Here is a 13,296-nt window from a genome sequence, read left to right as displayed (position 1 = left end):
AACTAATTCATACCCTGTCTTGCATGAAAGCAGGATTGCAGGTACAGATGTGTAGCATAGAAATTGTTTCACTAGCATAGAAATTGGCTGTGAATATAGTCTTGCAAAAAATATTTGAGATGAACCTGGGGATCCAAGTTTAAAAAATTACTCAGTCACCTCTGGGAAAGGTCACTACTGTTCAGCCCCTCTCTCTAAAATGGGAAGAATAATGTCCTACCTCCCAATATTAATTTTTAAGAGGGCGAAAGAGCAAAGGATTTGCTTATAATTAAAATGAACATAAAAAATCAACAACAAGCTAGAATTAAAAGTGTTGCCAGACTTATGCATGCACACAGAGTTCTACATTAAGAAAGACAGTCCCAAAGCTCAGCATAGGACAGGGGTGCCTGCTGAGATTTCTGCCCTGCAGGGGGTTGGACCAGATGAGCTTCAGGGGTCCCTTCCAACTCTACAATTCTATGATGTGCTCATCCCTATCATAGCCAACTCCTAGGGGTCAAGGTGGTCTTCAGTCCTCCCAATAAAACAATTGAGGAGGGTTGCTCCCCCCCAATTGCCATTCAAATGGTATGCGTGCACTGTGTCATGTGATCAATTTTGTGGGGTGGGGCTTACCTGCCCCCCATATTTTATTCAATTTTGCACCCTGATCCCCATTATATATCAACGCTCTGTAATATTAAACAGAATGTGACAGCATCTGCTCATGAGGAGTTATCTGTGTGTGTTCCAAAGCTGCTATACCCACACAGTTTATTAGTAGTAAATCAAAATGTATTTCTGCTCCAAATCATTAGGTAATTGTCGAAGAAGGAGGATTTTTCCAGTAAAGCAAGGGGACACTGGCCTGAAGTCAAGAGGAAAGAGTGGCAGCTTCGTAGTTGTGAACACCACTTCACCTCCCAAAAGAAACAGTAGGTACTATTTAATAAATAGTATGGGGATTTTTGCAGGCTTCAAAAATATTGAAGTAAAGGGTCTCTGAATTAGGGGAGAAAATTAAAGAAGAGGAGATTAAGCTGAGGTTGGGTTTTTTTTTTTCATTTTCTTTCTTTCGTTCAAAAAATCTAATTAATTTGTCAGTGTTCTCTGAGAAGACAAGCCTTTAATAAAACTGCATTGAGAAATGAGAGTGAAGGGGAACATGTTAAAAAAGTAAATTAATAATCTTTTCAGCAGGCTTAGTTTCCTTAAAGGCAAATAACCAAATTTAGCTGGATTTGTTGTGCAAAAATTGAACTTTGATGATATAATATAATCCCAAGGTAAGAATTCTGAAAGGGCCAAGTCTATGAAGAGTGAATGATTCTATCCACTTGTGATACAACCATCTAGTTTTTCTTGAATTACCTATTTACATTTATGAGAACTCATTTAACATATAATTACATTCTTTCCATAGGAGTGGTATTTGTATAGTGTGCATTAATGAGTTTTAAAATAATTATGTTTATTCCATAAGAGTGGTATTTGTATAGCGTGCATTAAAGAGTTTGAAAATAAAATGAGCTATCTAAAGCATTATTTCCCAGTTGATTCTGTCTGCAGAATGCATTATGTTTGTCCCAAAGATGTGCTGGCCACCAAAACAAAATCCAGATGCAGGAAAGCAGATTGTCTTTATGGCCAGGAAAATGCACAGGGGCTGAGGTCCAAAGGGTTCACAGCACACCATGCACTTCTGGCTCATTTATAGGACACAGGTGTCAAACTTAAATTGCATCACCAGAGCCCCAAACCTCACCTGTTTGTCTGCTGCTAGCAGAAAAAACAACGTTATATGATTATGTCAGAACATGAAGAACTCTCTCACCCCAGTCAAAACAAAGCAAAGGGCTCTTCCCCCCAACCCCACCACATTTTTTCTTTAAATCCACAATTTAAGGGCTCAGAAAGCAAAGGTTTGCAGAAAAGAAAAATGAGAGCTTCATTAACGTGTAACTGTGGAATTCTGGATCCCCTCCAAACCAATGTCAAATGTTGTGTGCTTGTTTGTGCTGTTTTGCATCGCAAACCCCGTGTTTTACAGCTCTCAACAAACTGAGTAATTGATACTCAAACCGGGGGACACAGGTACCCTCTCAAAAGCCAACATTGTCTGATTTACTCCAAAGCGGTGCCAAACTTTTGCACTGCTTGGAGCCAATCAGACATTGTCAGATTTTGAGTGCAGTTAACTACAGTGGCATGAACTAGGAGCTCGGTTTTTTAGTATCAATTCCTCATTTTGGGAGCAGGATTCGTGATGCAGAAGACTTAGAAACTATTGCAAAGTTTGACACAGTTTTGGAGTGAATCAAACAACGTTGGCTTTTGGAGGGATACCTGTGCCGCCCCCCCCCCCCCCGGTTTGAGTATCAATTACTCAGTTTGGGATGAGGTACCAAACGCAGAGTTTGCAGTACAAAAACAAGCACAAAAATTTGGCACCAGTTTGAAGGGGGTCCAACATTTCAGAATGACACGTTAATGAAGCTAAAAATAAGAAGCGAGGAGAAGATGGAGTTATTTGATGTCACATCCACACCACACATTCAAAACACTCTTATACCCCTATAAAAGTCATGGCTTTCCCCCCAAAGAATCCCAGGAACTGTAGTTTGTTAAAGGTGCTTGGAGTTGCAGCTGTTGGAGGTAAACTACAATTCCCAGGCATAAAGTGGTATAAATGTGCTTTAAATGTATGGTGTGGATGTAACCTAAGTTTAAGCTTTGCCTCCTCTGACAGAGACTTCGCCAAAACTCACTTCTTATGTACAAGTTCATGCAAATAGGATTGTGCAAGGGAAGGATTGTGATGGAGCTACTTGCATAGAGTGGTTGAACTGCATGAGACTCTAGGGGTGAGGACTATCAACCTTTAGAAAAACTGCTTCAAGCTACTCTGATACCGCAGTATAGAACTCTAATGAATAAATGAGAGGAGGCTCCTGCCAGAATCTGTGTTGCCATTCACAATGATAAGGCAGCTTTAAACAAGAGCCCGCTGCCTCTGTCATTATTTGTGGATGTTACTGGCCATTCAGCGATGAGCTCAGTTTAAAAGCTGGGTCCGCTTAAGAAATCAGCTGCCACGTCTCCACGCTTTTAGAGGTCGCAATATTACACAGACATTCTGAATTATTAAATGCAGAAGGGGAAAAGATTTTTTTTTCACAGTCACAGTGCTTCTTTTGCACAAATCATTCCCATAATTGCTACACTGAGAGCTATTATGCAAAACACAGTAGCAGAATGATAAGAGCCATGATTCCTTACCTGTATTCTTCTATGAGGATTTAAATACCACTTTAAAGGGTTAGCATAGTATAACAAAATTGGTTAGCAGTTAAGAGCTGGGCTCAGAAGCAACATTCCCACTCATCACCTATGATACCTCCTCCATGTGCCTTAAGCCTGTCAGTTAATGTATCACTGTATAAAGATTGAAAGAGAAGGAAGAAACATACAACTCTGGAGAAAAGGGCAACTTGTCAACCTCACAAGCAATTATGGGAGAGAAAATTACAGAAATCCTTTCCCAATTCTAGAAGAAAGCTCCTTCAAAAACAACCAATTATATATTTGGGCATTTGTCAGAAAAAAAGGTAGGGTATAAATAAATACAAGGGACCCAGGTGGCGCTGTGGGTTAAACCACAGAGTCTAGGGCTTGCCGATCAGAAGGTCGGCGGTTCGAATCCCTGCGACGGGGTGAGCTCCTGTTGTTCGGTCCTAGCTCCTGCCCACCTAGCAGTTCGAAAGCACGTCAAAGTGCAAGTAGATAAATAGGGACCGCTCCAGCGGGAAGGTAAACGGCGTTTCCGTGCGCTGCCCTGGTTCGCCAGAAGCAGCTTTGTCATGCTGGCCACATGACCCGGAAGCTGTCTACGGACAAACGCCGGCTCCCTCGGCCTATAGAGCGAGATGAGCGCCGCAACCCCAGAGTCGGACACGACTGGACCTGATGGTCAGGGGTCCCTTTACCTTTATAAATAAATACATAATAATGATAATTTGTGCTTTTAAAAAATTAAGAGTTGTAGTATCGCTTCATTTTTGCTAGGTGAATCTTGATCTGATTTTATTTGATTTAATATGCCACAGCATATTAATCTGCCCCGAGATCTTCAGATGAAGATATATATTTGCATTCCGCTTTTCCAACGACAAATGTTGAGCTCAAAAATGCTCACAATAATCACAATAACATTTTTTAAAACCTCAAACATTGCAATCATTATAATATCAAACACAATGACAGATAAATAAAGCAAACAGGAGCAACAGATTCATCAAAACAATTAATACAATTCAATAAATTTATAATAACTCATATTGTTATCAGGATACTTGCTAATCATGTGGAACCTTCCTCTAGAACAATAAAAAATGGATTAGATGTGCCCCATGGTTATCAAATGCATTGTTTTGCAACACTACAATGGGTGGAAGCCTCTTTGACTGTATATGAACTATAAACACTTATGCAGAACTATGCATTAAAAAAAAACATTTGGGATGGGCAGGCAAGGTTGTTAAGTCAGTGACAGCTGTTGTCAGCTTCAGGTGTAGTTGGAGGAAAAGGATTATGTGGAGTCATATTTTGTTGAAGTTATAACTTATCGCATTTACCATTGGGCTCTGTTAGCACAGAAAGATCCTCTGGTACAGATCTAGCCTACTGCTTGAATAAAAAAAATGGCATCCCACATAAGAGTTCTTTTGCATAATGTGTAGTAAAACTTTTCTGTGTTGTGACATCATCACACTGTGTGCTCCGTGTCCCTTGCTCCACATCACTGAGTGCTGCTGGCAGGACAGGAAAACACACAATATGACAGCATCACAACAGAGGGTTAGTGATCCAACATGTTACAAGAGAGAACAGAAGGACTTGACAAAGAGATGCCAGTTGCAGCAGTAGCCTCGTGCTGAACATGATCTGTGTTTCTGACCCCCCGCCCTGCAAAAAAGAGAGAGGGGGAAAACAACCCAATGGAGCCAAGAGCTTTTAGGAAGCTGCAAATGCAAGTTCATCAGTGCTCTTCATGAAGATAAAAAGGGGGAAATTATCTGCACAGAAGATTATTATGGATGTACCTCTCATGGTTTCCTTCTGTGATATGATACAGACGATTAGCACCTCCATCAGCACATGCTCTCAGAACAGCTGGAAGGAAAGGGAGAAGCTGTCAAGAACCTGACATTGTAACCAAGTAACAAATTTATTTACATGGAAATATTTCCCATAGCACAGCATAGCTCTTTGCCAAAATGACAGTAATACTTATTTCCTTAAACAATGTACATACTGACCTTCAGCAGGGCTTCCAGGACTGTTTACAAAAACAAGATGAAAAACACAAGTAAAACATAACAACGTGCTTAAAAATAAAAATAAATTAAAATACAGTCAATATCAGTCACTAAAAGGATAATGAAGATTGGTGGTGAAAGAAAAAGAATGAGAGAATCACACCTCCTGGGTATCCCCAGCCATTACTGGAAAGGGAAGCATGGCGCCAGTTAAGGCTGGGCGGTGTCAGCTTTTCAACACTGCAGTGTATCACCAGCCAAACATCACGATCTGGCAATACAGTGAGAGAAAAAAGTATTTGGTCTCCTGCTAAATTTGCCCGTTTGCCCTCCGATGAAGAAATGACCAGTCCATAATTGTAATGGTAGGTTTATTGTAGCTGTGAGAGACAGAATAACAACAGGAAAACCCTGAAGACAAAAGTCAGAGATTTCCTCCCATATTTTTGCTCTTAGCACTTCAGTTTTTCTATACTTTAAAAGTTACTTAGCAAGTAATTATCCAAGGTACTGATCTTTTCCTAGTATGTTAATGATTCACATCAGTATGAACTAGAACCAAAGGTTTTCTCGCTAAATAGAGGCAGTTAAGTGATGGGGAAAGGGTCAATAACTGTATTATTTTCATAGCTATGGCTCAAATTGTGCTTGGTTTTCTTAAACAGCAGGTATTATAAATAGGAAGTCTTTCACAAATGAGAGCTAGAAAGGGAAAATAACAGAATATAGAAAGTGATTACTTTCAATGCCCTTTAGAACTCCACAGATGAGGCTGCATTATCAATAATGATCTCAGTTAGAGTCTTTGGAAACTCAGCAATAATTCAAACATTTGTATTATTATTATTTCTTACAATAGTGCTGTGATGTAGAAGTTTGCTGGCCAAGAGAGAAGATTGCATAAATACACGTGCCTTGGATGTTATATTGCTTACAATCTTCCACTGGCAATAAATGCTTCCATTGCTTGTTAACATGATTAAGTATCATGGGATGTACTGAGTGAACTCATTATGAAGCACTTCAAACGCTGCATTTTAGCTGTTCTCCCAAGATGCCTTAAGCCAGGGGTTCGCAAAGGGTGTAGGGATGGCAAGTATGGCTGAAAGATTCAAGGACAATCAAAGAACCATTTAAACATTTCAGTATAGTATCAAAATATTTTTTTGAAAAAAATTGTGGAATATGGATAGATATCTTTTCAAAATGAGAACAACAGCATCAAGTGATGCTGAGGACAACCATAACTGTCATCCAGAATAGTTGTTTGAACAGTGCTGGAGAATAGCAAGGGCTATTTTAAAGTTCTCCATGACATATTGTTGTAAATAGGGATTTTCAACTCTGAAAAATATAAAAGATCAGAAAAGAGAAAGCCTTCTTTGAACTAAGAAGGAGATGAGAGTTTGTCTCAAATTAGACCTAGATTACCTGGCAAAAGCAAGCTCACCCCTCTCACTGATTTTGTTAATAATTATATTTTGGGGATAATTCATGTTACTATTTATCTGCATTGCTTTATACTTTCTGGATGCCTCATGATCATATTTTAAAGCAGTTGTGTTCTATGCTGTAAATCACGCACGACTAGAAGTTGTTTCTTTTTGTTTTCCAATGTATTTCTTATCAATAAAAAAAATAAATCAGTGAGGCATTCAGCAAATGTTTATTGTGAAAGTGTGGTCCAGAGAAAAAAGTTTGAGAACTTTAAGTTTAAGCCTTAAGTGCTTAGCTAAAAATACAACAGATCAATGTGAAAAGCATGCACCTGCAAACTCAAGTATCATGTAGGCTTCACTCATCAAGGAACCATGGCTGGCTGCAGATTTCCTGTTGAGTACATACTCCATGGCAAGCTAGCAATACATGAAATGGTTACCCAACTGCTACTTCATATTCCCAATTAGACGAGTTCCAGTGTACTACCTTCAATTTCTATTTGTTGCTGCCAGTTCCACAATCCTGCTTCACAAAAGGGAAATGCAACAGCTACCTTGGTTCTCTTCAGCCTAGTTACTGCAAAAATGTCCTGCACTAGCCGTTCATACTTCCAGGAGAAGAGACTGACCAGCATTGCTCTCCCCAACATTTGCTTTTTGCTGCTGTCAGCCTTCTCTGGAAGAGAGGTGCAGGAGTCAACTGTGTGTGTCATCTACTCTCCCCTCTGAACTGTGTTTAAGACAGACTCCTTGGACTGCAGCAAAACTGGTACCGGAAACTTTATTCTCAGTTAATTTTCATTTTTGCTTTGTATTTATGTACTAAAGCTTACACTGTGTGGGTTTTTTGTAATATTGAATTTATTATGTCTTTGCTAAATTGTTGGTTTTTGTTATTTTGAATTTACTGAAACGCTCTGCATTTTTTATGCTTGAATTTCCAAAGTCCTCTATTCTAATATTTAAAATGTTTGCTGTAAGCCACTTTAGGCATTGCTTATTGTAGAAAAGTGGCATATATGTAAAATCAATCAATCAATCAATCAATCAATCAATGCTAACCTCCTGTGAGCAGTTACGCAGTTAGAGACGGGAAGCAGGATAAGTTGTAACTTGGAAACCCAGTTCAGTCTCTCCCCTTAAACACCTAACTGTCCTATAGCCAGCAAGCAGAGACAGACACCGATTCTTTGGATGCTGAGGATAAATTTTGTTCCAGCAGTAAAACTAGAGCCACTAATCTAAATTCATTTACCTAATGTTCCTCCTAAAGTTCCAAGACAGTAAGAGGGGTCCCCAAAAGACTCCCGAGACACAATTCAGCCTCAAGACAACATGCAGTGGTAAATTTCATGTTGTGTGTTGTGTTAAGAAGTACTTCTGTTAATACTGAAATTACTACTGTCAGTCAATTCCACTGCGTTCAGATATTTCCAGAAAAAAGAATTAAAATTTATAATTACCCCCCTCTCCCAAGTTCAAAATTTTACAAACTTCTATCATGCCTGTCTCCCCAGTCTTTTTTCTGAACTCAAAGGTGTCACTTTCCTTCATCTGAACTTTTAGACATTTTATTAAGCAGTTAATTCCTGACCTAACAAAAGAGGTATAAGTGCTCTATTGTACATGTAACGAAGTCATTCCAAGAAAACATATAAATCAAATGACAATTTAAAAAAACTAATTGAAAATGTGAATTGCAGATTCATATTTCCCCCCAAGGCAATTATTTAAGTCTGCCAGTGAGATGCAGATGCCTGTGTGCTGACAGCATTTCTGAAGTTTTAAAATTAGGTTGTTTAATAATTCAGTTTGAGTGTGTACAAACGCCAAGTTTTGATCATGGCTTTTTTCCTTTCTTCATTGCCTGCTTCTTTGTTTCCCCCCCCCCCCAAAGCGGCTTTATTGATTTCTGACAACAGGAAGACAAGCAACTCAGAGTATGATAGAATGCCCCCCGCCAAAAGTGATTTTAATTGTGATTCAGAATTTCCATCACACAGATTTTAAAACTGAAGAAACCCATCCATGTTGCACTGATGCAACTTGTTACAAAAGAGAGAAAGAGAGAGAAGAAATTAAAGAGGAAAATAACAGAGAAATCAGACAACAATGAATGTTGTAGAGGAAAAAGTACACTCAGTTCAACTTACTGCAGCTCACCTGCCATTTAAGGTGGTTCACCAGGGCTTCATAAACTTCCTCTTTTTGCTGTTTTATTGGGACTGTAAAAAAGAGGTGGGCAGGCTACAAGATATGGCTAGTGGGCTTTTCTCAGCTTGAGGGGTCACAATTGATGCAGCCCTGGTTTAAAGTGACTGTGTAAGATCAACTTCTGCTTCAGCAGCCAGTAGTAGTGATAAGTATACTGTACAGTTATTTCCTCACCAGCTGGTTTCTTATATTCCAGAAGTTATTCAAACAAACCCTCCTTTACAACCATGGCTGCTGGGACACAAAGCAGAAGCTGTGATTCTAAACAGGGGCCTATATGCCATATTGCCTTGGAAGATGCATGCAGCAAACAGACCCTGAATTGCCCCATCTGCACGCTAGGTCAAAACACCACACATATAAAAGTCCTATGTTGGTTTCTACCTCAGGGAAATACTAAAATGTGAACAGAAAATGGGAGCAGCAGGACACAAAGGGATACACTATCCCCACCCACACCACGGCTCCTGACAACTGTGGAGGAAGAAGGTTGGCGGCAGTGGGGAAAGAGCCGAGCCTTCCCCAGTCGTGTCTCATAGTCCATTCTGCAGGCTGTCACTGCGTCTGGTTGGGCAAAGTGTAGAGCCATGCCTGTCTGTGGCCAGCTCCTCTCTTCACTTGCCCAGCGATGGTGGCAACCTGAAGACAGACTGCAGCATAGCAGGAGCATATACTCCCCCTGCTCCCCCCCCCCTTTAGGCTGTCAAACAAACACACATTTTGCAGGCAGATTAAATAGTGTGATCTCACCACCGCTCCCTAGAAAAGGGGGGGGGGTGAACACTGTTTAAATAGCTCTGACAGGTTCTCCTACTTTTATTTGTTTTCATAAATTGATCTAAGCACAATGGGCAAATCGGCAAATCTAGCTTCTGCTGTTGTATGTTTATGCAGTATTCATTTAATAATGCAGACTGCATTAACTCCACTACAAATGACTGAAAGGGACAGTTTCTTATCACCATAGGCTACATTTCACTACAAATCTCCTACCCTAGGACTCACCCCTAACTCTATTGTCAATTATGACTTTCTTCCACTGAACTCTCAAAACTTGTAACAAAATCGTATTGTTCCATTTTTTCTTAGAAGCAGATTAAAAGGCAAAGGTAAAGGGACCCCTGACCATTAGATCCAGTCGTGTCCAACTAACTCTGGGGTTGCGGCGCTCATTTTGCTTTATTGGCCGAGGGAGCCGGCGTACAGCTTCTGGGTCATGTGACCAGCATGACTAAGCCGCTTCTGGTGAAACCAGAGCAGCACACGGAAATGCCATTTACCTTCCCGCTGGAGCAGTACCTATTTATCTACTTGCACTTGACGTGCTTTCGAACTGCTAGGTTGGCAGGAGCAGGGACTGAGCAATGGGAGTTCACCCCGTTGCGGGGATTCAAACCGCTGACCTTCTGATCAGCAAGCCCTAGGCTCAGTGGTTTAGACCACAGTGCCACCGGCATCCCAGAAGCAGATTAGAATATTATAATACATAAATCTAATCCAACTGATATTATGCTGAAAAATAATCCAAAATAACCTGCTTTTCATATGAAGAATTTTAACCTGAAAAGATACTTTAGTTGCAAGAGGCTACTATGCAAACTATGGATGGGAAATATATATTACAGCAAGCAGAATATTCTGGCCAGCACAGAATTGTTTTCTAGAATATATTTTCTAATTCATTGACAGGGTACATTCTACTCCACAGTTCACCTCACATATGCCTGTATATTTTCCCCTCATCTATGGTCTTTATTGAGCTGGTACGCTCTTGCAGAGCACGTCAAAGGAGGCAATTTCTCCTTTCAGATCTCATTCAGTTCTCATATGCACATAGTTTGTTTCGATACATGGCAGCGCACCCAGGACACATCATTAGTCTGTGAAGGAATATGAGAACTAAATAGGCAGAACACGGAAAAAAGAACAGGTATATAAATAAAAAGGAATGTAAAATGGGCAACTGGAGAAATAAGAAGGAAGAGAACGTGCTTGAAATTGTCAACTTCCTCTTTAGAATAAACTAACGAAATGCCTGTCACTACACCAGGCAAAATGTGTGTGAAAGTAAGGGACCTCATGTATGTGAACCAGCTTCACCTTATCTGCTCGGCTCTGTTTCAAGATTTGGTTCTTTGTCACATACAAGTGTGACAGAATCTTGGTAACAAGAAGAGACAAAATTCAAACATTGCACAAATGTAAAAAACAAAATCCTGTGTCGAGGAATGCAATGCAATAGGAAGGCTTTCTATATTTGACATATACGGAGGAATACTCTGGGACCAATTTAGATTACTTATGGTCTTGGCTTGCTGTTTATTTGGCCTCAAACTAAGCTCCTAGGGACATCTATGTGTGGAGATGACGCAATGAAAGGCACTAAAACCTTGCTTCCTTAGTACACTGGAAGATCATGAAGAACCATGTTATTTGCATAGATATGTCCTGTTTTCTGTTTCTTCATCACATTCGAGTGTTGGCGGCTGTTGGGAGAGTGGGATGGAGTGCTGGGTACTGGCATGCACACAAAATATATTTAACAGCCCATCCACTCCATTGCAAGGTGGGCCTCAAGACTTTCTTTAACCACACTTTGCCTTCATAGATTCACTGTTACCCAGTTCAGACAATCATTCCTCCCTTCATAAACCATGGTTAGGGAAGCACACCCTTCCCTTTACATTCTGGCTTTGTCGTGAACTTGTATTAAACCAGATTCTCCACTACATCTGAACTATTTAAGAATAATGTAGAAAATGTTTTAAGGGGAACTCAGATACAACTTTTATACTCTTAGGAAGGTCGCACTAGGAAAGTCAGACGTCAGCACTGGGCAATTATCTCTTCAGCTATCACAACCAACCTCTAAATACACTGTATATGGGAATTAGTGCGTTTCTGAATATGATAGGAAGATACCTTGAGTGCTGACAGGTCCTGGCAATTTCCGACTCATCAGATATTTTGACATTTGAGATTATGTCTACAAAGATTTTATAAATCTCAACATGATTTTCTTGAAGGAGGATATTCTACCCCAATATTCTGATGGTCCTCTTTGTGGCATATTGGTTGAAGTGTGAGACTAGGATCTGGGAGCCTTGGGCTCAAATCCCCACACATATATTTGCAGATATGAGAAAATGTATGGAATAAAGGGCATTTTTCCTTGGACAAATTGTTATAAAGTAAGGTAGCGCATGGCACCTGTACACAGCTGTCAACTTTCCCTTTTTTGCAGGAAATTCCCTTATTCCAGCGCTAAAAAAGGGAAAGTTGATAGCTCCGCACCTGTATTGAGAAATAAAATAGATTACAACCCCCCAGCCTTGCATATAAGCACTAGCCTATTAGCCACAGACAAGAAGGGGCTGCGCAGAATTGAGTGCACAGAATTCCATGCAGCAGTGGGCTGGCTGGCAGAGGAGGGGGGGTGCCCCCCCAGCATAGAAAGGAAGGTATTTGTTACCAAAGGGACAGAGCTCTCTCTCCCTCTTCTGCTAAGCCTCTTTTGCAGACTTATCCAGACTTATTCCCAAGGCTGAACAAACTCTCAACTTGCTATAAGTGTAAAAAAGGGAGAAGGGACTCCTTCGCATGGAATGTTTATTTGAAAAATTAATACATTATTTGGAAAATGTTTATGATATCCATTAGACCCCAAATCAACAAACCCATGGGAGAAAGCTGAGATGCTGTGCATAAGATAGCAGGATTGTCAGTCCTTCTTTCCCTAAAAGAGTGATTAGACAAGAAATGTGATTTCGCACTTATAGAGAAATTTACATATTACAAAGGGTGAAGGAAAAAGGATAAAATTGAGATGGATTTACTGTAAACTCGTTGCCATTTATTAATTCTGCAGAATGGTTTATACCGCAACGGAGAGCTTGGTGCTTTAGTCAAGTGTTGCGGTCAGAAGATTTCAGTAATCTTGTCTAATTCATTTGTTTATAACAGTTGCCTTAAGGATGTAATCCTATACACATTTACCTGGGAGCAAGTACCACTGCACTCAATGTGATTTATGTTTGAGTAGACAAGTATAGGATTGCAATAGATGTCACTCCCTGCCTTTTAAATGAATTATTAAAACAAAACACCCACCTACACCATGAAGTTTACTAGATGAGTTTGGGCTAGTCTCTCTTCTCTCAGCAGAACATGCCTCACAAGGTTATGTGAAGCTACAACAAAGGTGGGAGAATCATGAGCTCCTTGGGAAAATAATATAAACAGTTGATAAATAAGAGTCTCATTTGCTCTTATAAATTACTAGCATTTTATCCTTCCTCCTGTGTGGCCTTGCTCCCTTAATGACCGTATTTTCCGGTGTA

General features: G+C 40.1%; 1 protein-coding gene across 2 annotated transcripts in view; it reads right to left on the bottom strand.

The window, feature by feature from the left end:
• TPK1 (thiamin pyrophosphokinase 1) overlaps positions 1 to 13,296 on the bottom strand; it is a 218,388-nt gene that overhangs the window by 134,776 nt on the left and 70,316 nt on the right. The window contains exon 4 of one of the 2 annotated variants that reach the window (XM_033166362.1): positions 5,088 to 5,157. The exons of the other annotated variant lie outside the window; for it this stretch is intronic. Within the exon in view, the coding sequence (XP_033022253.1) occupies positions 5,088 to 5,157 (70 nt within the window). The remainder of the gene's footprint in view (positions 1 to 5,087; positions 5,158 to 13,296) is intronic. 2 annotated transcript variants of the gene reach the window in all.

The sequence above is a fragment of the Lacerta agilis genome, chromosome 12, assembly GCF_009819535.1.
Source record: "Lacerta agilis isolate rLacAgi1 chromosome 12, rLacAgi1.pri, whole genome shotgun sequence".
In the NCBI taxonomy this organism is placed as follows: domain Eukaryota; kingdom Metazoa; phylum Chordata; class Lepidosauria; order Squamata; family Lacertidae; genus Lacerta; species Lacerta agilis.
The sequence above is the reverse complement of the archived record's forward strand: the minus strand, read 5'-3'. Positions and strand labels throughout refer to the sequence as shown.